This window comes from Schistocerca gregaria, chromosome X (genome assembly GCF_023897955.1).
Source record: "Schistocerca gregaria isolate iqSchGreg1 chromosome X, iqSchGreg1.2, whole genome shotgun sequence".
Classification (NCBI taxonomy): Eukaryota; Metazoa; Arthropoda; class Insecta; order Orthoptera; family Acrididae; genus Schistocerca; species Schistocerca gregaria.
In genome coordinates, this window is record NC_064931.1 from 161,694,954 (window position 1) to 161,721,201 (window position 26,248).

A 26,248-nucleotide genomic window follows, 5' to 3' on the forward strand; every position below is an offset into this window, starting at 1 on the left:
GTAAACAATTAAGCCTTTTTTTATTTTGGAATAATAGACACAACTCAGCAAACAGCAGAAGCATTGAGACATCAACAGGCACACACAAAAAAGAATAAAGCTTGTCACAGGATTTATTCCGTAACTAGTCGCCTCCAACTAGTATCTCACGATCTGGGTATTTATGCACTACTGATCAAAGACTTTCTTTGAATGACTCAAGAACTGTGGTATCAAAATTGGTTGGAAAGTAAAAACATCCAACAATTAACCTGGTTTCTGCTACACCTGTTGTACTTGACCAGATCACTCCACTGTCACAAAGCTTCAACCTCAATAGACACAATTTTTTTGTCAGCTGCAATGAACACTCCCCCTCCTATGGCCTCTCATCTGTCTTTCTAATATACATTCTGACATTCCACCATGACTCACTAAATATCTCGGAGCTTTCCACATTGGGTTGCAGCCAGCTCTTGGTCCCAAGAATTATTTGCTTGCAAGAACTTTCCTGAAGGGCACTAAATTCAGTAACTTTGTTATGAATACTTTGACAATTTACTGATAAAATTTTGACAGTCAAAGTTTCTTTACTCTCAACTTGGTCTGACTTCCCTTGCTGCATATCAACTGGTGTGTGTTCATAAGTGTACCTCAAACTACCGCCTAGCCTGAAAGGCCCTCATGTGCATTCCATGAGTACTCTGCTACCCAAGTACCTGCTTCCTTTGTGTACTGCACCCCTGACCTGTCAAAGGGTGTCCTACAAATTTCCAACTAATAATGCAGGTGCCTTCTCAATAAAGGTAGTAAGACAGATATTATAATTACCAACCAGTCTTTCTGCTTACCTCCTTCTCAAAGCTACTAGAAAAGTATATGTATGCAAGAACAGTAGCACATCTATACCAAAATGAGGTACCTGGTCTCAGTTAGGATTTTAGATGCGTTTCTCCACAGACCATGTGATGTTTCAATTCATGAATTTGATTATACAGAATTTATGTAAGAAAATGCTGATAACTGGTATTTTCTGTAACTTGTAAAGTGCATCTGATTGTGTAGTTTATAGAGTTCTAAAGAAGTGAAATGCTCACTTGCGGTGATATGGTATCCGAGATCTGTTGGTGACTGGTTTCTTCCCAACTATATGAACGCACATGTCACATTCAGAAATCCACAGTCTGCACAATAAAACAGCATCTTCAGAACAGTGAACAATCAGTAGAAATATACTGCAGGGATTGCTATTGGATCAACCCTTGTTCTTTTTGTATCAAAGAGGTTCTCTGCAAATGGATTGCCACTGAACTTATATAAGATACAATACACACAGTTCAATTCTGAATCAGGCCAGACAAAACTATCAGAAGAACCTGAACTGGAAGTCATATGCTGCAGGCTTTAAACATCTGTGCTTTGTAGCTTCCAGACACACAGTCAAATGATGTCTAGCAGTAAATATCTAATACTCCTAACAGGCCAGAAGCAGCTTTTTATTACTAGGCTTTTAATATATCTCTGCCTCAGATATAACAATTCACAACCACAACAGTGAGGCAAGCCACCAATGAGAATTTAAATTACTTAGCAGCTAAGAAGTTGAACTGTTTTTATCAGCTGTAGCATGTGTTTGTAAGACCATAGGAAATAATAATAATTACTTGTGCATAAAGGTTGAAATAGAAATGAAATGTGTAGCATGTCATACATAATTTCAAACTAATACTTTCATTAAATACTAACCTTGGCAGAGTAATTAACATCAGCACCTCTACTAAGAAGAAGATTTGCTATATTTTCATTTCCATAGTGAGCTGCAATATGGAGAGGAGTGAATCCACTCTTTGAGGTCACATCTGGATTATGATCATTCTGTAAAATAAGAAAGGTTTTGTGGAATTAAATGGATGAAATAAAGGGCAGAGGAAGCTTAATTTATTGCTCCTCAGGAGCCAGATTAATACAGAAAAGCATTTCCATTCTCTTCTCAATGTGATCAGGTAAAAACTTTTCAGTAGGACAACATTAAAGCATGTAAGTATAACAATTTAAAATAAGTTACGAGTCTTACGTGATTATGCACCATCCTGTTTCCAACTTTTGCAACTAAAGTACTACAATATCATGAGCACTTTGAAATTTTCTCATCTACTACCAGTGTGGTCTTATATGTTTTTAACATAATTATAGGCATTATTTCTCTTTATTGATGAGATAGATGCTTTATCTGTGCTGTCATCTGAAGAGTGGGGTTCCAAAGCAAGGTTGGTACCTCGCAACACAACCACAAGAAATGATAGTCACTGTAAGCTGCATCAAGGAATGAGACACACCAGTGTAGCCATAACCGTAAATTTTATGCTACACAGCCATATCCTCTTATCTACTTACAGCCAAGCACAGGACCACTCTGCACATTTTTCAATCACTGACTAAGATGACAGCATCATCTTCTAGTAGGCCAGCAGTGTAATGAATGTCATAGGTAGAACTAAAAGTAACAGTTATTGTTAAATGTACTCTGATGGAGACCCCTGTATTTTGTTTGTATCAAGTGACATTTCAGTGTTCAGAGACTGTTGTAAACACTCATGACATCCCTGTGGAAATTGATTGTAAAAAGTTGTGTAATTATTCTTATCTATGTTGTAATAAATAACTAATATTTTATGTGTCTTCTCTCAGAGTAAACCAAAGAACCCACCATCGTACTAGTGACTGTGTTTTCATCTGGTACAAAATTTTCACCACTTGTAGTGTTCATGCACATTAGTTTCAAGTACAACTTGCAACAAAGCCTTCTGCAGACCAATGCACTTACAGAGCTTTTGCTGTAAGCATTAACTGACTGTTAACTGTGATGAGATATAAACTGCATGTCACACATGAACATTATGTATGTCCCAGTATATAAACGTGCTCTCAAAATTGTTAACTGCTACTACACTTAACTTATAAGAAAATTCTGAAGATCATGTTTTCAGGCATGTATTTACCCTGACTGAGTAATGGCACCAGCCGCATTCTCCAAATAAATGGTTGGTGATGCCCTCATCAAAATTAATCAAATCTCTAGAGTTATTGAATTTCAAGTAAATTCACTTTTTCTTAGTCTCCTATATATTTGACTGTAAATTGCCAAAAGGCCTAATTTTCCAATTTTCTTTTCAACACCTAACAGATGTTATAGCAGAAAGTAACCAAACAGAGGTTTCACTCTGGTAGTAGTAATACCATATGCATATGCATACTGGAAGTTTGATGTTCTGGCTAGGAATGTATATCATCTGTATTAAATTGTGAGTGAGCATTAGTGGCTTCAGATGTTTATAATGGTGAGAAGAATGATGTGCAACAGCAGATATTTTCAAACAAATTTCTGAGGTTTAGAGACTAAGAGTACAAGTGAACCTGTAAATTGCATGGACGGGAGCAGGGGCAATGACCAATTAAGGATGAAGATAATGTGTTGATTTGAGATGAAATATATTTAATGATGCTTTTCAGTTTTGAGATGAGACGGATGCAGGCTTTTCAACACTACGTTGGAGCATAAACTGGTACAACACCAGAAACTACTGGAGCCGCACATGTTAGGTATGACTATGATAGAGGTGAGACAACTTGCTTTTCAAATAGCTGAGAAAAGCAAAGAGGATACTTAGTTTAGGGAAAGAAATATCACATAAAAAAGACCTTTTGGTGATGACAGTCATTGTTTCTACTGCTTGCAACAATACTTGTATTCAAAACTCAGAGAAAATTGGTTGAGATGTCAGCAGTGTAATTTGTGGGCGCACATTAAATGTGCTGGAGTACATTACAGAACAAAAGAATTTATTTGTAATGTCTGCAGGTAGGTAGGATTGGTGAGAAATGTTTTTCCAAAAATGAAACTAATTTTGTTGTTTCATGGATTAACATGCATAATTCAACTTTCAATCTACAATTTTAATATGATTGCACTGAAAAACCTTAATTGATACTATTTAAGAACTGTTTCTCGAATAGACTTTTATTTGTTAAGTACACATCTATTAAATATATTAAAAATACCTAATGTTTATCTGAATTTCTTACTTTTCCTTACTCCTACATTATTTCAGCATAACATTGGTTTAAAATGACATACGGTGTAGTTTTTACAAGAATGTCATATTAATTTTGAAAACAGCGCACCAAGATAGTGAAACCTACATGTGAATGAAGCATGGTGCTGACACATAGTGTTTTATGAAGCAATAATGATCTAAACACAAAATGGTGTGTCATTTTAGCTGCACTTCCCCTACATCTTTAGCACATACATGTATAAGTGTGTTTATTATTGAATTGGAACTTACTTTCATGAGGGCCCATATATATGAGCCACTCAAAAAGTATGTGCTTCTGTGTGCATATATTTTCAAATAATAGAAATGCTCTTTCATTATCTATTACTGATGCACCTCCTTCCAAACAACTTGGTTTGTACAACAAACAATTCGCTACAAATTAATATTATGAATGACACATTATTACAGTCTTCAGTGAGGAGGCATAGTTAACAGTGGTTTATTATTTATCTTTTGGCAGGCAGAAAAGCCTCACTGACTCACATGACTTCATTGTAATGCTATCAGCTTCTACTCTTACAGATAATACATATCTGAGGGTACACAAGAAGCCTCATAATTCTGAGTTTATTACTGTTTTATGTAAGCTGCTCAAGCAGTTATGAACTTGCCACTTACAAATATAACTAACAGAAAAATATTAGCAACAATTTAAAAGAAATGATCAATAATTAGCAGAAATCAGTGACACACTGCATTATGCAAATGATTTGACCTTCTTCATGTTTGACATAAACATTCATTAATTTTAATATAATTGTGTATCTGTGGAAAGGGCATTATTGTAGGTAAAGCAACAGAATATAATGACAGAGAATTTTGTTCTTACATCTCTGTGTTATCAAAGAACCAATTCAACTGTCAAAAAAGCTTGCACATTTGCAATCTTTGGTTGTGAATATTCTTGTTAAAATCACCATTCCATTAGCAAAATATTATCAATTTTCCATGTATCAGTGAATGGAGTTTTTAAAATTTCATCCATTCTCCAGATACAAATATATTGTTTGCCATGTCCAAAACTAAATGATGGTTCATATAAAAAAAATCTATGTAGCATGCTACATTAATATTGTGTCAATAACTAATTCTTTGATCCACTATGTTGCGGTGTTGTGAATGGGATACATGCCCCTGTCCTATGCAAATGGAGCATATAACTTTATATGGATGTGTTTAACCTCTTTACGATTGTATAATGATGATACTGTTGTGATAACTTTGCATGGATGACATTTGTCAATGTTTTTCATTCAATGAAGATTCTTGTAATAGGATATTTCTGATAGGGAAGTAATGTACCTTCAAACTGTATAAAAACTAGTATTCTGCTGTGTGAGTCATTGAGCCTAGATTTTAGCAGTCTAATATATTTCCATCATGACTGGGCTTCTGAACTACATGTTCCAAATAACTTTCAGAGGCAGCATTTAGTATTGTTTCACAGGGTGCCTTGTTATTTTCACCACTTAAAAAACAACAATTATTCAACTGAGAGGAAGATGACTGATGTCTCCCCTAATAATGACAGTGTGATAAGGGAACATATGTGTAATATTGAGCATCTGTTCTCCAAGCTGTCTTGGACACAACTTCCTTAACAGGATGTATCATGACCAATCACCTGAATGTTTTGTCCAATCTGTTTATGATATTGTGGTACAAGCAGATGCCCTGCACTATACTCATTCACTGATTGATTTATTTTCAACAAGATTTTATAGTTGAAAAAATAGTGGTATTTTGTTAATCAAACAAAAGAAATTCTGACAGTAACAATAAGCTTCACCACAGATTAAAATTTCTTCTCTCTAACAACTCCTCCTATATAATATATATGATCTGGGTGTAAGTAATCAAGAACATATTTACACAAAGTCAGGAACATGTCACACCTATAACTATAATAAATAATTTCTTTACTGCATTAGAGAGCTAATATTTAGTGGCATTATATGTTTGTTGACTCCCTAGCTGCATACCACTGAAATATGTGTGCTTTCAGACGCCTTTTGTGAGTGATTGTGGTTTTTTTATAAGGTAATATCATTATGTTCTAACTCCATCCAGACAGGCCTTGGAAGTCCCAATGGTATCGATCAGCCACCATGTCATCCTCAACCCACAGGCATCACTGGATGCGGATATGGTGGGGCATGTGGTCAGCACATCAATCTCCTGGCCATATCTCAGTTTATGAGACTGGAGCCGCTGCTTCTCAACCAAGTAGCTTCTCAGTTTGCCTCACAAGGGCTGAGTGTAACCTGCTTGCCAACAGCATTCGCCAGACCGGATGGTCACCCATCCAAGTGCTAGCCCAGCCCAACATGGCTTAACTCTGGTGATCTGATGGGAATGGTGTTACTACTGCGGCAAGGCTGTTGGCAGTCATGTTCTGCATTACTTAGTTTTTATACTAAAGTTTAGAATAAGAATTCAGTAAGAAACTGCATAACACAGTAGTAAAAAATTACCTGCTGCACCACCATACCAACATACAACATTCTAATGACATAAAAGCTGCAAAAATACGTTACATGTCCATTTCAAAAGTAATGACAACAAATATGTCTCTTACCTGTCAATCACCATAGCATTATTGTAAGATGATATAGAAAAGTGACAGACATACATATATATGTGAGGTTCTTAAATGAAGCCACATTCCTCTAATTTCCTCAACAGCAAAAGCTGTACAATAGGTTACTGCTTCAAAGTTTATTTCAGGATTTGACATATCAGCTGTCAATTATTCAGGAAGAAACTTAAAAGTGGTGGCTGCATAGCTGCTTTGGTGAGCATGGTGCAGCTGACATTACCTATATGGAGAGGTGAAATAAGTTTTACTAGTAAAAAAGCTACTCTTGCCTTAAAACTGTTTTAAAGTTTATAATTTGAGTTTCTCTACTATACATCACCATCAGGTGTGATGCATACTGCTTGTGCACTTTTACTTTGCCCCTCTGCGATCGGTGGAAGTCACCTGACTTAGTGCCACTCTGGAACATTTATAGTTGCTGCCAATGTTAACTGTATAAAAGTATTGTGTGCCATAACAATAAGCATCCATTGTGAATATAGTTATGTGGTCTTGCAGGTAGTAATTGTTAAAATTAACAGTGTAGGGAAAGACAGATTGCTACTTACTGTAAAGATGACATGTTATGTTGCAGACAGACACAATTAAAAGACACTTACATATAATCTTTCGACCACAGCTTTCATCAGAAATAGAAAGAGAGACACACATGATTCATTCACACAATCAAGCATACCTCACACAAACATGACCGCCAACTCCAGCAGCTTCAAGCAGAATACAACTATCATGTGGAATGGAAGCAGCAATCTGGAGGGGGTGGGGAAAAGGAAGGGATAGCAGTGTATGGGTGGGGGGAGAGAGGAGTGCTGTCTGATGCAGTATGCATGGATGAGAATGCCAACAGGCACAGTATCAGGCTTTTGTGGGCAGGGAGGTGGCAAAAATGGAGCAAAGAAAGAGAGGCACGGAGAAAGATGGGTTGGTGCATGGGCAGAGGGCAGTAAACAAAGAGGGTGGGGGACGAGAGGTGATAGGACAGAGAGAGTGGAAACATTGGGTAGAGGGTGTGGAGACAGTATGTTTTGTAGGTTGAGTCCAGGATAATTATGGGAGTGGAGACTGTTGTAAGGATAACTCCTACCTGTGCAGTTCAGGAAAGCTGATGGTGGAGGAGAGGAGCCAGATGGCTCGGGTTAGTGAAGCAGCAATTGAAATCAAGTATTTAATGTTCAGCTGCATGTTATGCCACAGGGTGGTCTATTTTCCTCTTGACCACAGTTTGGCAGTGTCCGTTCATCCTGGTGGACAGCTGGTTGCTAGTCATACCAATAGAAAAAGCTGTGCAATGATTGCAGCAGAGTTGGTAAATGACATGGCTGCTTTCACAAGTGGCCCGGCCCCTGATGGAGTAGTATAAACATACTGGAATAGGATGAACTGGGTGGGTGGATTGGGCAGGTCTCGCCTCTGGGTCTTCCACAGGGATATGACCTTTGTGTCATGGGTTTGGAATTGGGAGTGGCATAGGGATGGACTAGGAAGTTGTGGAGGTTGGTTGTTTGATGGAAAACTATTTTAGGAGGGATGGGAAGGACCTTGGGTAGGATGTCCTTCATCTCAGGGCCTTATGATAGGTAATGAAAGCCATGGTGAAGGACGTGGTTGGTTGTTCCATTCCGGGTTGGTACTGAGTGATTAAGTGGGCACTCCTTTGTGGCTGGCTCTTGGGGGTAGTGGGAGGATTGGGGATGCGAGGAGAATTGGTACAAGAGATCTGGTCATGAACTAGGTCTGGGGGACAGTGCCTGTCTGTGAAGGCCTTGGTGATACTGTCAACATAATGAGCAAGGGAGTTATTATCACTGCAAATATATCATGCCTGGCTGGCCGTGCGGTATGGGAGGGATTTTTTTGGTGTAAAAGGGATGACAGTTGTTTGAACACAGGCACAGTCAGTGGATGATGGGTTTAATTTGGATAAAGGTCTTAATGGAGCCATAAGAGAAGAGGAGGTCAATATTTAGGAACATGGCATGCTGGGTTGAGGAGGACCAGGTGGAGCAGATGAGAGGGAAGCAGTTGAGGTTGTGAAGGAATGAATATGGGGTGTCTTGGCCCTGAATCCAAATCATGAATATATTGTCAATGAACCTGAAACAGACTAGAGCTCTGACGTTTGGGTTGCCAGAAAGGCGTTGTCTTGAAGACCCCTTCAGCAGATTGGCACAGGAGGGTGCCGTGGCTGTGCCACAGATTTGTTCACACACCTTCCCTTCAAAGGAGAGGTAGTTGTGGGTTAGGATAAAGTTAGTGAGTTGTATGAGGAAGGAGGTAGTAGATTTGGAGTCTGAAGGACATTGGAAAAGGTAGTGTTCAATAGCAGTAAGAACATGGGCATGAGGGAAATTGGTGTATAGGGAGGTGGTATGAACAGTGATGAGTAGGGATCCAGGAGATAAAGGGGCGGGATGGTGGAGGCTCGGTGAAAAAAGTGGTTGGTAACTTTGTGGGAGGCTAGATTATGAGCAATTCATTGGAGTTGTTGGTCAATGAGGGCCAAAATTCTTTCAATGGAGGCACAATAACCAGCCACAACAGGGGGTCTAGGATTTTGGGGAGCACATAGAAGGAGGGTGGATGGGCTGCCATAGGGATGTGGAGGGAAATGGATTCAGGGGAGAGGATGTAGGAAGGGCTTAAGGCCTTAAGCAGGGATTGGAGGTTGTGTCAGACTTCTGGCCTGAGATCATCTGGAAGAGTTTACATGTGGAGGAGTCATATAATATGCAGATACCTATCTTCTGCCAGATAGTCACTGTGATCCATGGTGAAACCTTTGTCTGGCTGTATGATGATTAGGTCAGGGTTTGTTATGAGGTTGTGTATGGCTATTCTTTCTTCTGCTTAAAGGCTGGTATTCTGAGGAAGGGACCCGAGGAATGATGGTGAGGCTAAATTGGAGGTAAGGAATTTCTGGAAGGTGGCCAGCAGATGGCTAGTTTTGAGGGCAGAGGATCATGGTTGGATAGTGGTATGAATTGAGAGAGGCAGGTTGGCATTTGTTGGGGGATTGGCAGCAAAGAAGTGTTCCATTACAGGGATCAGGAGAAGGAGAGTAGGTGTTTGCCAAGTCCAGTATGGCTAAATTTGATTGTAGGGCTAAAGGTGAGGCCTTTGGATAGGACTGAAACTTCCATAGACCAGAGGATTTTGCAAAAAGGTTGACAACAGTGTTAGAAGAATGTTTTGGCTCTGGATTTGGTGGAGTGTTGGTAGGAGTTTTGGGGGATATGGCAAGATGAAAAGGTTGGATAGGTTAGGTTTAGATGCTGTGGGAGGAGGACAAGGAAGAACATTGTGGGTAGGATAGGGGTTGGAAACTGGTGTCCTGAGGTGGCAGTGGGAGGTCAGCAGGTTCAATTACTTATTGAGATGATGTCTGGAATGCTCCACAGGGGGCCTAATTACCTATCATCATGGACTGAAATGAGGGACATCCTACCGGAGATCCTTCCCACCCCTCCTAAAGTGGTGTTGCATCAACCACTCAGCCTCCACAACATCCTTGTCCACCTCTACATCACTCCTAATCTCATCCCCCTTGTCACAATGATCATATCACTGTGGAAGACTCAGGTGCAAGCCTAGCCCAATTCATCTTTCCAGAGCTCCCTATTCCAGACCTGGCTTAGGCTTATCCTATCACATCAGGGAACAGGCTACCTGTGAAAACAGCCAACTCTGCTGCAATCATTGCACTGCTTTTTATATTGGTATGAGTGTCAATACATTGGTATGAGTGTCAATGAAACTGTGGCCAAGAGCAAAGTAGATTACCCTGTGGCACAATATGCTGCTGAACATAAATGCTTGATTTCAATGGCTGCTTCACTGCCTGAACCATCTGAGTCCTCCCTTCCATCACCAACTTTTCTGACCTGTGCACAAGGATGTTATCCTTACAACACAGTGTCTGCTCCCATAATTATCTCAGCCTCAACCTACGAAACATACTGCCCCACATCCTCTACCGAACAGTTCCCACCCTCTCTGTCCTATCACCTCCTCCCCACACTTGTCCCCCACCCTCTTTCTTTGCCACACACGGTCAACCCACCTACCCATCTTTCACCATTCTGCTCCTTTTTGCATCATTTTCCCCACCTCCCTGCCCCACAACAACCTTATGTTGTACCTGTTGCCATTCCAATCTCTGCACACACTGCCAGACAGTGCTCCTTTCTCCACCCCACCCATACAGTGCTATTCCTTCCCCTTCACCACCCCCTCGAGACTACTGATTCCATCTCTTGCGATTGTTGCACTCTGGCCAGAGCTGTCAGAGTTTGGTGGTTATGTGTGTGTGAGGTGTGCTTGGTTGTGTAAATGAACTGTGTGCGTTTCTGTTTTTTTTTTTTTTTTTTCTGACAAAGGCTGTGGCCAAAAGCTTAGGTGTAAGTGCCTTTTAATTGTGCCTGTCTGCAACTTAATGTGTCATCTTTTCTGTAAGTAGTAATCTGTTTCTTCCTACATTGATGATATCCTACTTGGAGTTTCCACTGTGTGATTGTTAATGTGATTTACAGAAGAGAAGGAAGAGGGCTATACCTGGTCCTTGTAGCGAGGTGTGATCAACTTTCATGTTACCTCTGTGACTCATTAACTTATTACACATCCGCTCCTTTTATAACCTGTAAGTTGGCTGCTCTGGGAAAAGGATGTGGGGCGTGTCTCAGCATCCAATGTGCTATGAGCTGATTGCAAGCTTCCCCTCCAGCATCATCTTGTCAGGGGAAAGTGAAAGTGTGCGATCCATACTGACCATTCATTTAAGAATTTTTGTCTGTTAGTCTATGACTTTCTTGTTGCATTGAATAAATATCTTTGAACAAAAGAATATTTATATTTACATGATTTTTTGTATGCATTTCTGTACCTGCTCCATTTCTGTCACTGTCTTCTATGGAAACTTCATTAAACGTCTCATCACTCAATTTCCTCATGTTTTCACTTCACAAAACACTTTGTCTAATTTATACCAATTTCTGCATTATAGTTTTCTATCTTCTATTTGTGCTGCACTCTGTCATACAGGTCCAAAGTCCAATTTTTTCTCATTTACTGCACTATTTGATATTGTTCTTCCCTTCACTTCTACTTTTCAATTACATTAATGAGTCAAAATATAATGATGGTTGAAGGATGATGTAACCACAAGCACATAGGGGATGTACAGGCAAAACCACAAGTAGGCAACAAATGTTGAACTTTCATGTCTCATAAGAAAACATGGGAGTTGGAGGGTTGACCATTCTGTTAAGCTGGATAAGGAGCAATCTGCGACAGAGCTGATGTCAGTGTGCAACGCAGGTGCAGTCAAAAGTGTTTCCAAGCCTGCTGTTTAGTGCACATTGTTGAACATTATGTTCCACAACAGGTGACCGCCACAAGTTCCCATGTTGACCAGATGATAAAGTCTATTATGATTCCAGTGGGTACAGAATCATTGAGATTGGAGTGGCGATCAATGGAAACTTGTTGCTTGGGCAGGTGTATCACATTTATTGTTGCACTAGGTTGATGTTCACATCTGGATAAACCATTGTCCAGGCAACTGGCCGCTTTAAGCTGGCGCCATGCCTTGGAGACACACTGGTGGTGGCACTATTATGGTATGAGGGACTGTCATCTGGGCTTCCACAGTACTTGTGATAGTAATCTAATGCACCATGACAGTTGTGGTCTACACGCACATTTTTGTGGACACCACCTGCATCCCTTTATGCTTGATGCCTTCACTGAGGGTGATGGCATCTTCCAGCAGGATAATTATCCATATCACACAGCCAGACTTTTAGTGGTTGGAGGAGTGTGGTGATGAACTCACACTGATGTCTTGTCCACTAAATTTGCCAAATCTGAACCTGAATGAACACATCTGGGATGCTAGTGAGCTCACCTCCATGCCTGCAAGTGAGCAGTCCATAATTTATGGGAATTGTATGACTTGTGCGCAATTATCTGGCCCACATGCCTCTGAAAATCTACCAAAGACTTGCTGAAACCATGCCATGCAAAACTACTGCTGTATTGTGTTCCATAGATGCAAAAACATACTATTAAGGAAGAGGTATAATGTTTTGGCTCATCAGTATATTTTACTTAATTATCCATAGCTTTACTTGGTTAAAAGTATTTTCCTTTCTTTCATGCAAAAAATAAATTATTTTTCTTTAGTTCATACTCTGCCAATAAATGCAGTTATAATCAAACAAAATTTCACAGTAAGTCATTTACACCACATTTATAATGGAACTAAATCATTAGATGCATAAATAAACTTAATTGGGGAAAGTTAACTCACCTGTAGCAACAAGGCTGCTGCTTTGCAGTCATCCTTTTTGGCAGCAATGTGCAAAGCAGGCAGACGCACTTTGCCTCTTGTGTCATTTTCAAGTAATACTGCAACAACCTTGTCGTGACCCTGTTGCATTGCCACAGCCAGTGGTGTGAACCCATCCTGTACAAAATTTTATAATTTCAGTGTAACTTACATGCAACCAAGTTCTGTCTATGAATATAAGATTAGCTGCTTAGCTGATGACTTTTGTGTTGTATACCATCTTTCTTATAACTGCAAATAGTAAAGGTGACTGTATAATCAAATTATTCAGTGGCTAATATTTGAGATAACACAACAATTAGGACAAAAATGCATACAAAACATGAAAAGCAAGCAGATAATAGATTAGGAAGAACCCAAAATAATAATTTTAGTTTGGAGACAAGAGAAATAGAATAGATGGAAATGAAAAGACGTCTGAATAAAATATATGCCTCAAGTTACTACATTTTACAACTCTATTTATATGTTTCAATTAGCACTAAATTTCTCTGGAAGGACATCCATTAATTACTCTTCTAAGAAAAGTGTTTGCATATTTCATGGTTTCCACCTTACTCTGATTTTCTGTTACTTCTAATTTCATGACTACCCCACTATCTCAGAGCAAACAAGTGACTTTCAACACATATAGGAACACTGCACATTTGCATATGCTGTATGAGAAATTTACATGATGAAAACGAGAAGCTCTTTTGAGCTGCCTCTTACATCTACATAACAATGACATAGTATGTGCCGTGTCCTGCTACTAGTGCATGCACCGAGTATAATGTTGCTGTTTGTGTGTACCTAAATCAACCACTAGAGGCTGCCTGCAGGAAACGTGTGCATGGAAAGGTCTCTGTCACATCGTCTACCAGCAACTCGTACCTTTATATACGCAAAGCAGTGCCGAGTCACTCTCACTACGTTCTTTTAATTTGTACTGCTTACATCAGTTGTTTTGTGTATTGCTTATGTTGTGGCTTCTGGATGATTCTTTTGTATTATTACATATGAAGACATGAGAGACTTATTTCCATTATTATTCTGAGATTTCTGAATAAAGCCATATCTGCATTACTCTGATCGGTTTCAAAATACTTGGTTACTACATGACTGGTGATGAGTTTGGAACGGTTTCCTCACGTGCCGTCTTTAAATGTGGTTTCATCAGGTTCAGTCACTACGGATGCCATGCTACTACCAGCCTGACTTAACAGCTAACTTTGGCAGTGACCACTTTGTTGGCTTCCATTGACAGACAGGGAACTGTTCCACTAGTCTATCCACTCACTTTCCGTCCATATGATGATTCAGTCAAGGATTGGGAAGGTTACGGAAAAATACTCAGACAGCATTTTTATGCTTTTGGTGTGACAGACTCTGATTTGTGCAAAGCGCTATTCCTCTCATGGATTCCACCTACAGTGTATCAATTACTGTGTTAGCTTGCCCATTTATAAGAATTGACAGCTCTTACTTTTGAACGCGTGCAGTTTATTGTCCCATTATCATCGTAAATGAATGCATGTCATAGTAAAGCAAATTGAATTCAACCAATGTCACACAGGGCCTGGGCAACTGAACTGCATGGCCTTAGCCATAAGTGTCAGTTTATTATTGATGCCCATAATGATTCTTTTGCAGACACTATGGTGCATGACACAATTATCTGTTTAGCTCCGCACAAGGAAGTGTGCCAGAAGGATTTATTCTGTGAAAAACCCCTGTTGGCTGAAGTTTCTTGGACAGCAGGTGACCAAATTGAAGTGTGGGGTGGTGTGGCAGTAGTGTCACAAGATATGCCCACTCAGGACGACAGACAGCTTGCACGAGGAAGCAGCAGTAAACATGGGGACCCAGTGCTGAGTAGATCAAGGCCAGCCAAAGCAGTCGTGACCACCACAGCACTAGAGTCAATGTTCTCTGATTCCATCCTGTCCTTTCTGTTTCACCCAGCTAGAGAGTTCACCATACCCTAAGCACTGGGCTACTAGTAACGCTTGCCAGAAGAAAGGTCCGTCACATCTGCGTGTCATTTGCTGACGGTTGCTCAGAACATGGACATGGATGTAAACTGTGTGACTCCAATGCTTTTGACTTCTCCCAAACTGTCTATCGGTTTCATAGAGATCTTACACAAATAGTGAGTTCGAGCAACAGTCCGTACAATGGTGTTATTCCAGTTCAGCCACATCAACAAACTTAAAGCAAATGATTTCGTGCATTTTTGTTGAAGTACATGACTTTACCCTGCCATTCCCAAAATACAGGCAATTTAAAACTCATTCAGCATGTATTTGACAAGTTACCTGATTTTTTGTTTTGTTTCCACCATTTCTTCTCATGCCAAGTGCCAGTTTGTTTCTCGGTGATGTAAAGATAAACTGTTTGATCTCCCAAATGGTGAAACTTTTTTGGACATTTGCAAAAAATGTTTTGTGCTACCAACAGTGGACAGTATGAAAATATGATTACAGAAATTATTCTAATCACAAATAAATTTTTTATTTTCTTGTGTACCATGTGTTTCGACTGTGAGCCTCAAACATTCTTCAAGTAAAATCAATTGTTCACAATCACATTTATGGACTTGTAATAATATCGTGAGCGTCCGTGACTGTCAATTGGCACTGTTGTTATTAGCAGTGGGTGCATCAGTGTGTTAGTGCATAACTTGACCCCTCCAACATCCCTGAAGGATTTCCTTCAGGAGGGAATCTGTACAACACTACTGGTATATGTGGATTAATTGATGAACCAGCAGACTTTTCAATCTGACAATTTCTAATTTTCCATATCATTACAACTACAGCTATAATTCGTTTCTGTATGATATTTATGAATAACTTCACACCACGAATTGTTCATAGCCAGTTTCTAACAATGCAAAGCATTGTGAAATTACGATATTACCTCTGTCGCCAAACTCTGGTTGGCGCCATTAGCGAGCAGATACCGGACGACGTTGTCGTGATTTTCTTGAGCTGCCATGTAGAGCGGAGTGAATCCATTCTGCGACTGCACATTGACTGCAGCACCATTTGTTACAAGCAGTTTCACAACTTCCTCTTGACCAGCTGGAATCAGTAATTTTTTCAGGATTAAATTTGTGTGGGTCAACAGTTTTGTAAACATTACAGGATGCTACATTGAGCAGAAAACGGTCATACTATTTAATCATATGGGTTAACAGTGCAATACCATATGCAGTTAGGAACTGTGGCACTAAATACACATCTTTAACATCTCTAAACCCTTGTCATATTTTTAGTGTTAATAATTAAGGTTATATGTTGAAGTCAAGAGATATGCATTCATGAACGAGAATACAATTTTTTCAGAAATTTGTGTATACTTAGTTTCTGAACCAGAACACTTACGAAATCGACTTTGGGTGGAATAAAGATGCCTTGGTGTCATTTTTTGTGGCGACTGTCTGCTCCCAATACAGTTAGTTTTCCTAACTTAAGTAATACAATAACACAAAATACCTACGGATGGATGACTTTGCTTAGGTGGTACTACTTTCTCATAAAGCAGCACATGGAACTTGCCAGTGTGCTGCGGCGTCTAGTAACCCGCTAACAACGCCGCTCATTCGTCGGCTGCGCGCTCGCTGTAGTATAACAATCCTTACAATAGTTCCTGACAGTAGCCTTCACACATTGTTGTTATGGTCATGAGTCCAAAGACTCGTTTGCTGCAGCTGTCAATGCTACTTTATCCTGTGCAAGCCTCTTAATCTCCGGGTAACTATTCAATCTAAATCCTTCTGAATCTGCTTACTGTACTCATCTCTTGGTTTCCCTCTACGATTTTTACCCCATCCCCACCTCCCCCTCCCCCCACGCTTCCCTCCGGTGCTAAAAAGGTGATCCCTTGATGTCCTACCAACCGATACTTTCTTCTAGTCAGACTGTGCTCCTAAAAGTAGTTCTACTGTCCTACCTCTTTCCACAGAGGCTGACGACAGAAGCATGTGAACATTCGCCCACCTTCGCCATTTTCGAGATACTGTTTCACAGGCTCTGAGTAACAATAATCTGCCCTTTGTCAGAGTCGCTTTGCTCCCGATTCTATTCAGTATCTCTTCATTAGTTACTCGTCTAATATTCAACATTATTCTGTACCCTCACATTTCGAAAGCTTCTAGTCTCTTGTTTAAACTATTTATCGCCCATGTTTCACTTCCATACATGGCTACACCCCATAACAAGACTTCCAGAAAAAACTTCCTGACACTGAAATGTATTACTTGATATTAACAAATTCCTCTTCTTCAGAAACGCATTTCTCGCAATTACCGGTCTAAATTTTTTATCCTCTCTACATTGGCCGTCATCAGCTATCTTGCTGCCCAAATAGCAAAATTCATCTACTACTTTATGTGACACGTTTCCTAATCTAATTCCTCAGAATCACCTGATTTAATTCGATTACATTTCATTGGTCTTGTTTTGCTTTTGTGGCTGTTCATCTTATATCCTCCTTTCAAGAGCCTGTCCATTCTGTTCAACTGCTCTTCCAAGTCCTTTGATGTCTCTGAGAGAATTACTAAGTCATCGGTAAACCTCAAAGTTTTTATTTCTTCTCACTGGATTTTCATTCTACTCCCAATTTTCCTTTTTTTCCCCCTTCACTCCTTGCACAATGTACAGACTGAATAATATCGGGGATAGGCTACAACCATGTCTCTCTTCTCAATCACTGCTTCCCTTTCATGCCCCTCAACTCTTATAACTGCCGTATGGTTAAAGTACAAACTGTAAATAGCCTTTCGCTCCCTGTATCTTACCCCTGCTACCCTCAGAATTTCAAAGAGAGTATTTCAGTCAACGTTATCAAAAGCTTTTCGTAAGTCTACAAATACTATAAACGTAGGTTCGCCGTTCGTTAACCTATCTTCTATGAAAAGTCATAAGGTCAGTAATGCCTTACGTGTTCCTACATCCTTTGCTGCCTCACTATTTCATCTCTCAAAGCTACCCATTCTTCTTCTACTACTTTCCTTTCCCCTGACATTGTCAATCGTTCCCTAACGCTCCCTGTGAAATACTCAACAACCACTGTTTTTTTCAGGTCATCCAGGCCCCACCGGTTTAATGTCTTAACTTTTCGCAATTTCATCAGTTTTAATCTACCGTTCGCCACCAATAAATTGTGACCAGAATGAGATTTTCACTGTTCAGTGGAGTGTGTGTGCTGATATGAAACCTCCTGGCAGATTAAAACTGCGTGCCCGACCGAGACTCGAACTCGGGACCTTTGTCTTTCATCTACAAACCGAGCGAGGTGGCGCAGTGGCTAGCACACTGGACTCGCATTCGGGAGGACGACGGTTCAATCCCGCGTCCGGCCGTCCTGATTTAGGTTTTCCGTGATTTCCCTAAATTACTCCAGGCAAATGCCGGGATGGTTCCTTTGAAAGGGCACGGCCGACTTAGTTCCCTGTCCTTCGCTAATCCGATGAGACTGATTACCTAGTTGTTTGATCTCTTCCCCCAAAACAATCCAATCCTTTCGACGGCAAGTGCTCTACTATCTGAGCTAACAAAGCACGACTCACGCCCCGTCCTAACAGCTTTACTTCTAGTTCGCGGGAGAGCTTCTGTAGAGTTTGGAAGGTTGGAGACGAGGTACTGGCAGAAGTAAAGCTGTGAGGACGGGGCGTGAGTCGTGCTTGTGTAGCTCACATGGTAGAGCATTAACCCGCGAAAGGCAAAGGTTCCGAGTTCGAAAAAAAAATGGTTCAAATGGCTCTGAGCACTATGGGACTTAACTTCTGAGGTCATCAGTCCCCTAGAACTTAGAACTACTTAAACCTAACTAACCTAAGGACATCACACACATCCATGCCCGAGGCAGGATTCGAACCTGCGACCGTAGCTGCTGCGCGGTTCCAGACCGTAGCGCCTAGAACCCCTCGGCCACTCTGGCCGGCCCAATCCGAGTTCGAGTCTCGGTCCGGCACACAGTTTTACTCTGCCAGCAAATTTCATATCAGCGTAAACCGCGCTGCAGAGTGAAAATCTCATTCTGAAAAGAAAAATATATTTAAACTTTTTTCCGGTTTCTTTAACGAATATTATTTCAGAGTGTTCAACGAACTCTTATCTTTTTTTACCTCTTCGCTACTGCTCTCCAGTGTGACTGTTTCCCCACACTAGAAGAATGTGATCTATATTACTGTATCTCAAACCATATTGGTACGCCCAAATCACACGTGCGCGTGAAAATCTGGTGCAAAATAATCCGAAGATGTGCAACTAATTTACACAAGCTACTTTATTTTTATGTGAAGTACTGTTACTTCAGCTTTCCCCTAGCCTGTTCCAGGTGGTTGCAAGAATGTCTATTGAGACTCCGTACGTGACCGTTTCTCTCCAGTTTTACCTTCGTGCCTGTTTCGCGTACGAAGTATATGTTCATTTTCTCTTCTAAGATACTTGCTCTTAAAATAAATCACGCCGTCATACACAACGTCTCGCTTGTAACGCCTGCCACTGGGGTTGGAGGAGCACCTAATTGGCCTGTGATGAAGCACGCAGGTTTTTTCTGAGATACCACACTTAAGTACACTACTGGCCATTACAGTTGCTACAGCAAGAAGAAATGCATATGATAAACGGGTATTCATTTGACAAATATATTACACTAGAACTAAAATGTGATTACATTTTCACGCAATTTGGGTGCATAGATCCCGACAAATCAGTACCCAGAACAACCACCTCTGGCCGTAATAACGGCCTTGATACGCCTGGGCATTGAGTCAAACAGAGCTTGGATGGCGTGTACAGGTACAGTTGCCCATGCAGTTTCATCACGATACCACAGTTCATCAAGAGTAGTGACTAGCGTATTGTGAGGAGCCAGTTGCTCGGTCATCATTGACCAGACGTTTTCAATTGGCGAGAGATTTGGAGAATGTGCTGGCTAGGGCAGCAGTCGAACATTTTCTGTATCCAGAAAGGCCCGTACAGGACCTGCAACATGCGGTCGTGCATTATCCTGCTGAAATGTAGGGTTTCGCAGGGATCGAATGAAGGGTAGAGCCACGGGTCGTAACACATCTGAAATGTAACATCCAATGTTCAAAGTGTCGTCAATGCAATGCGAACAAGATGTGACCGAGACGTGTAACCAATGTCACCCCATACCATCACACCGGATGATACGCCAGTATGGCGATGACGAATACACGCTTCCAATGTGATGTCGCCAAACACGGATGCGACCATCATGATGCTTAAACAGAACCTGGATTCATCCAAAAAAATGACGTTTTGCCATTCGTACACCCAGGTTCGTCGTTGAGTACACCATCGCAGGCGTGATGCAGCGTCAAAGGTAACCGCAGCCAAGGGCTCCGAGCTGATAGTCCATGCTGCTGCAAACGTCGTCGAACTGTTCGTGCAGATGGTTGTTGCCTTGCAAACGTCCCCATCTGTTGAATCAGGAATCGAAACGTGACTACACAATCCGTTTCAGCCATGCGGATAAGATGCCTGTCATCTCGACTGCTTGTGAAACGAGGCCGTTGGGATCCAGCACGGCGTTCGGTATTACCGTCCTAAACCCACCGATTCCATATTCTTCTAACAGTCATTAGATCACGATAGGATAAACCGCAATTGCTATAGGCTACAATCCGACCTTTATCAAAGTCAGAAACGTGATGGTACGCATTTCTCCTCCTTATACGAGGCATCACAACAACGTTTCACCAGGCAACGCCGGTTAACTGCTGTTTGTGTATGAGAAATTGGTTGGAAACTTCCCTCATGTCAGCACATTGTCGGTGTCGCCACCGGCGTCAACCTTGTGTGAATGCTCTGAGAGATCTGGAGAATGTGCTGGCTAGGGCAGCAGTCGAACATTTTCTGTATCCAGAAAGGCCAGTACAGGACCTGCAACATGCGGTCGTGCATTATACTTTGCATATCAGAGCATCTTCTTCGTGTCGGTTAAATTTCGCGTCTGTAGCACGTCATCTTCGTGGAGTAGCAATTTTAATGGCCAGTAGTGTATATGAAGACAAGTTATCCACCTGCTCCCATGCGAGCCCCGCCGCAGCCGCAAGTACGTCCGTTGACTCGAGATTGCCTGTAAATATCGTGTAATAGTCAGTCTCTCGCTAATCACCGAAGCATTTAGTATGCACCATTAATCAGAAGAATTTTTAATTTGCCCCTATAACTTCTTTTCATTCGGATTGCTCACTAGATTGTTTGTATACGCTTAAGACGACTTCGCTACGCTCTGGACTTGTTTCTGGTTAGCCTTTCACTTCGTGAACTCCGCCTTCATCGACATCAGGCCGCTGGCCTGTGTGGCCAAGTGGTTCTAGGAGCTTCAGTCTGGAACTGCGTGAGCGCTACGGTCACAAGTTCGAATCCTACCTCGCGCATGGATGTGTGTGATTTCCTTACGTTAGTTAGGTTTAAGTAGTTCTAAGTTCTAGGGGACTGATGACCACAGATGTTAAGTCCCATAGTGCTCAGAGCCATTTGAACCATTTTTCACATCAGACCGTAGTCCGCATCGGCCAAGGCGCATCCGGACAGTGTAAAAGGCAGCATAAATACGTTGCCCCAGTCTCCACATTTGGAATGGGCTGTGCATGCACGATACTTTTGGAATGGCCCCATACCCAGAAATCGCACGGGTTTAAATCCGGTGAACGAGCATCCAGGTCCACCTCATCAGATCCACCGACCAGGTAAGACACGATAGAGCTGCATCCGGACGGCAACGGTGAAGTGGGCTAGAGCACCATTATGTAGCAGCCACATAGCCCTTCGAATCATCAGTGGCGCTTCATCCAGCAGGGGAGGCAAAGCCACTCGCAAGAAACGCCGATAGTTCCGGCCTGTTAGGCGACGTGGAAGCAAGGTTGGTCTCAAAATTCGGTTGCCCATCATCCCGGCTCACACATTCCGGCTGCACCGATGCTGATGATTCGCTAACACCACACCACGGGGGTTCTGCATACTATCCCACAGATGACTGTTACGAAAGTTGAAGATACCACTCCGCCTAAAGGTGGCCTCATCTGTGAACAGGATGGATGATACAGATCCCAGAGTCGTGGTTTCCTGGGGAAGAAATCAGTGACAAAACTGCTCCCGATGTGGAAAGTCTGTCGCTAGTAAGCTCTGCGCACGCTGTAAGTGACAAGGGTAGTGACAGTTGTCATCGAGAATGTTCCATACTGTCGTCTGGCTTACCCTGTACTGGCGGACCATCTGCCTGGCACTGGCACGGCGGTCGCCTTCCACATTGTCAATCACATTTTCCTCCAAGTCTGCACCAACGTTTCGGGTACGTCCATCATGATTTACTGCTTCCCGAAACGACCCTGTCTAACACAAATGGCAAAACACTGTTGCAAACATTGAATGCCGTGGCTATTGTCGGCGGGGATAGGTCTCCTGACACAACCTTGCTGTCTGCCGCCCGTTCCATAAGTAAACATCATACCGGCAAGATCTCGATTCGAATACAAAACCATTGTGTATAACACTGTACCACATCCACTACAACGTGAGTCAGCAAGAGAACTGAATCGGACACAACGTTACCAGCTACTGTGGCAGGAGAGGGCTCTAGGGCATGGCGTACGAGGAACAGTACCACCCTCTAGGAGAAAACCATGCATGCTTTAACTGTGGCTGCATTGTGCAAAAAAATGGTTCAAATGGCTCTGAGCACTATGCAACTTAACTTCTGAGGTCATCAGTCCCCTAGAACTTAGAACTACTCAAACCTAAGGACATAACACACGTCCGTGACCGAGGCAGGATTCGAACCTACGACCGGAGCGGTCACGCGGTTCCAGACTGAAGCGCCTAGACCGCACGGCCACACCGGCCGGCTGCATTGTACAGTCTCTGCAACAAACTATGATTGAATAAATGGCCTATAGCATGGAAACCATGCATTTCCGGACATACGTTCATCAGGCCTTTTTTGTTCCGTATTCTCTCATCGATCAATTCCTAGATTTTGTACACCGCGGAAAAAATTACCGTGTATAATTGTATGACACATAGTTCAACAGATATGTAGTCATAGACAGTGAGATGCGTGAAAAACTAACTTTTGATTAAAAGCGGAGCGCAAGTTACGTAAACTATTCTCATCCAGTTTTTAGTAATTAGAGCACTTAGCGATTTCCAGCACACATTAAACATAATTTCAAACCTTTTCTAAACTTTACATCGCTTACATGCTTAAAGCCAAATATTAAACACAGTAACTCATCTGTAAAGTAATCACAAGTTTTAAGCTGTTTTATATTAGCAAGTTCGATTACTTAAGGAAATGGGTGTTCACTGGTATACTGTGGACCACGGTGAACACATACAACATTCAAAAACAGTGTCTGTTATTTTATGATCCCCTCAAGGTTTTTACCGACGGTGGGTCGTTAACTGACACTTCATTATAACAAATCATACCAAGAGTGACGTGTTTGTGATGAATCTACGATGCGCCGTTGCCTTTAAACAGCATACTGTCATAACACTTATGCTATGAAACAAAAAGAACAAAATGCGACAAAATCCAATGTGGCATATCCCATATTGTTCATACGTCGAGTGCTATAGACTTTGGTGGGCGCATCGAGTGACATCATTTTTACGCCACTTCATGGCAAGCTTCGAGTGATACTAGCTTCTCCCAATAGGCGGGGGACAGTTCTTGGTGTCCTCAATAATACAGCGTATGACATAATTAAATTGCTGAAGACTAAGGACTCTCAAGGATATGATGGAATGCCTTGAGGACTATAAAAGTACTGTGATGCACATGTTAGCTCTGTACTTAGCCATATTAATAATTTTTCCTTTTTAGAATGGTCAGTTTCCTGAACAATTGAAGTACTCCGTAGTGAAGCCGCTTTATAAAAAGGGTGAAAGGGATAATGTGGACAATTTTAGACCTATTCCAACGCCATCAGTATTTGACAAAGTTATTGAAAAGGCTGCGTATGTAAGGATAATCGATCATTTTATATCACATAATTTCTATCAAATGTACAATTCGGCTGTAGAAGTGGTTTAACAACTGAATATGCTATATTCTCTTTTGTCTGTGAGGAACTGGATGGATTAAACAAAAGTTTTCGGAAGATAGGCTTTTTTTTTTATTTAACTAAGGCGTTTGATTGTATTTATCACAAAACATTGCTCCAGAAGTTGGGCCGCTATGGAATACGGGGAGTAGCTCACAACTGGTTCACCCCTTACTTTAACAACAAATGGGAAAAGGTCATTCTTCACAATGTTGAAAATGGCTGTGATGTAGGGTCTGAGTGTGGCACTGTCAAATGGGGGGTGCCCCAGGGATCAGTGTTGGGGCCATTAGGGCCACTCCTGTTCCATATTTATATAAATGATATGCCCGCTAATATTACAGATAACTATAAAATATTTCTGTTTTCCGATGACACTAGCTTGGTAGTGAACGATATTGTGTGAAACATTGGCTGTATTTAAATAGTGCAGTTCATGACATAAATTCATGGCTTCTAGAAAATAAACACAGTAAGACACAGTTTCTAACACACAGTTCAGCAAAACCCGACGTTTTAATTTCATAGAAAGGGCACATGATTAGTGAAATGGAACAGTTAAAATTTCTAGGTGTTGAGATAGATAGTAAACTGTAGTGGAAAGCCCACGTTCAGGATCTTGTTCAAAGACTTAATGCTGCCATTTTCACTATTCGAACGTTGACTGAAGTAAATGATCGTTCGACATGAAAATTAGACTACTTTGCTTATTTTCATTCGCGTATGTCGTATGGTATTATATTTTGGGGTAATTCTTCCCATTCTCGAAGGATATGTTTGGCTCAGAAACGGGCAGCTCGCGCAATAAAAGGTGTAAGTTCGCGAACCTTTTGTCAACTCCTGTTCACTTGTCTGGGTATTCTGATACTGGTCTCTCAATATATACAAGGTCAGTCGTAGCTATTGCCAACAAGAATAACTCTGAGAGTATGGTAGGAGCTGAGAAGTTTGTGGAACAAAAGTTGCATGGGCCATAATATGACGTCGGTGTTTTGTTGCTAGGTGGGGTCGCTTCATGATGTCGATAAATAATAATAATGTCGTGTGGTGAGGGCCTCCCGTCGGGTAGACCGCTCGCCTGGTGCAAATCTTTCGAGTTGACGCCACTTCGGCGACTTGCATGTCGATGGGGATGAAATGGTGACGATAAGGACAACACAACATCCAGTCCCTGAGCGGAGAAAGTCTCCGATCCAACCGGGAATCGAAACCGGGCCGTTAGGTATGACATTCCGTCACACTGACCACTCAGCTACCAGGGGCGGACATGATGACGATGATGATCTTCAGTTTGTAGGGTGTTCAACTGCGGGGTCATCAGCGCCTGTAGGTCGCTTCAGAGGTATGAAGGTCAACTTTGTTTTTCTAAATGGGATGCAGTAGTTTGGTACTTATTTCCTGATAGCGGCTATCGTGACGAATCCAATGATGTGTAACAGTAAGGTCTTTGAAGGTCAACGAAGGTCACAAAGGTGGCATGAGCGTCCATTTACAGAAGGTGTTCGAAGTGATGACCATTGGTATTAACGCATTGCTGCAATCTTCTCATCATGGATTGAGTGGTATTCCTTATCACATCGGCACTTATCGAAGCACATGCTCCGACAATTTTCTTGGTACGTCTCTATAAATCATGTCTTTTACGAATCCCCACAAGCAAAAATCCAGAGGCGTCACGTCTAGCGAACGAGCTGGTCGCCACACATCTCCTCCGCGTCCGATCCAACGATTTGGGGATTGTCTCTGCAACTCATTTCTAGCCGTCAGCGAAAAATGTGCCGGATGCCCATCGTGTTGATACTACATTCTGTTCCTTGTTCCTGAAGGTATTTCTTCCAATAACAGATGTAATGTTTCAGCAGTATTGTGGCGTACTTCCTAAGATTAACATTTCCTTTGATGGAATAGGGGCCTATAATTCTGTTCTCCAGAATCTCACACCATACATTCACCGACCACAAGTTTTTGGTGCGCAACTTGCCGCAGCCAACATTGATTTTCAGTTGCCCAGTAACGCATGTTATGAAAATTAACATTTCCACGGTTCGTGAATGTAGCCTCGTCAGTAAATGAAATCAAATTAATAAATATGTCATCCCTCTGAATCTGAAGTTGAGCCCATCGGCAGAATTCAATGC

General features: G+C 41.5%; 1 protein-coding gene across 1 annotated transcript in view; it reads right to left on the reverse strand.

Annotated features, from left to right (window-relative positions):
• LOC126297950 (titin-like) overlaps nucleotides 1-26,248 on the reverse strand; it is an 817,179-nt gene that overhangs the window by 557,777 nt on the left and 233,154 nt on the right. Inside the window, exons 4-6 of the mRNA XM_049989271.1 lie at nucleotides 15,944-16,107; nucleotides 13,004-13,159; nucleotides 1,726-1,854 (exon numbers count right to left, since the gene is read on the reverse strand). Of these exons, the coding sequence (XP_049845228.1) occupies nucleotides 1,726-1,854; nucleotides 13,004-13,159; nucleotides 15,944-16,107 (449 nt within the window). The remainder of the gene's footprint in view (nucleotides 1-1,725; nucleotides 1,855-13,003; nucleotides 13,160-15,943; nucleotides 16,108-26,248) is intronic.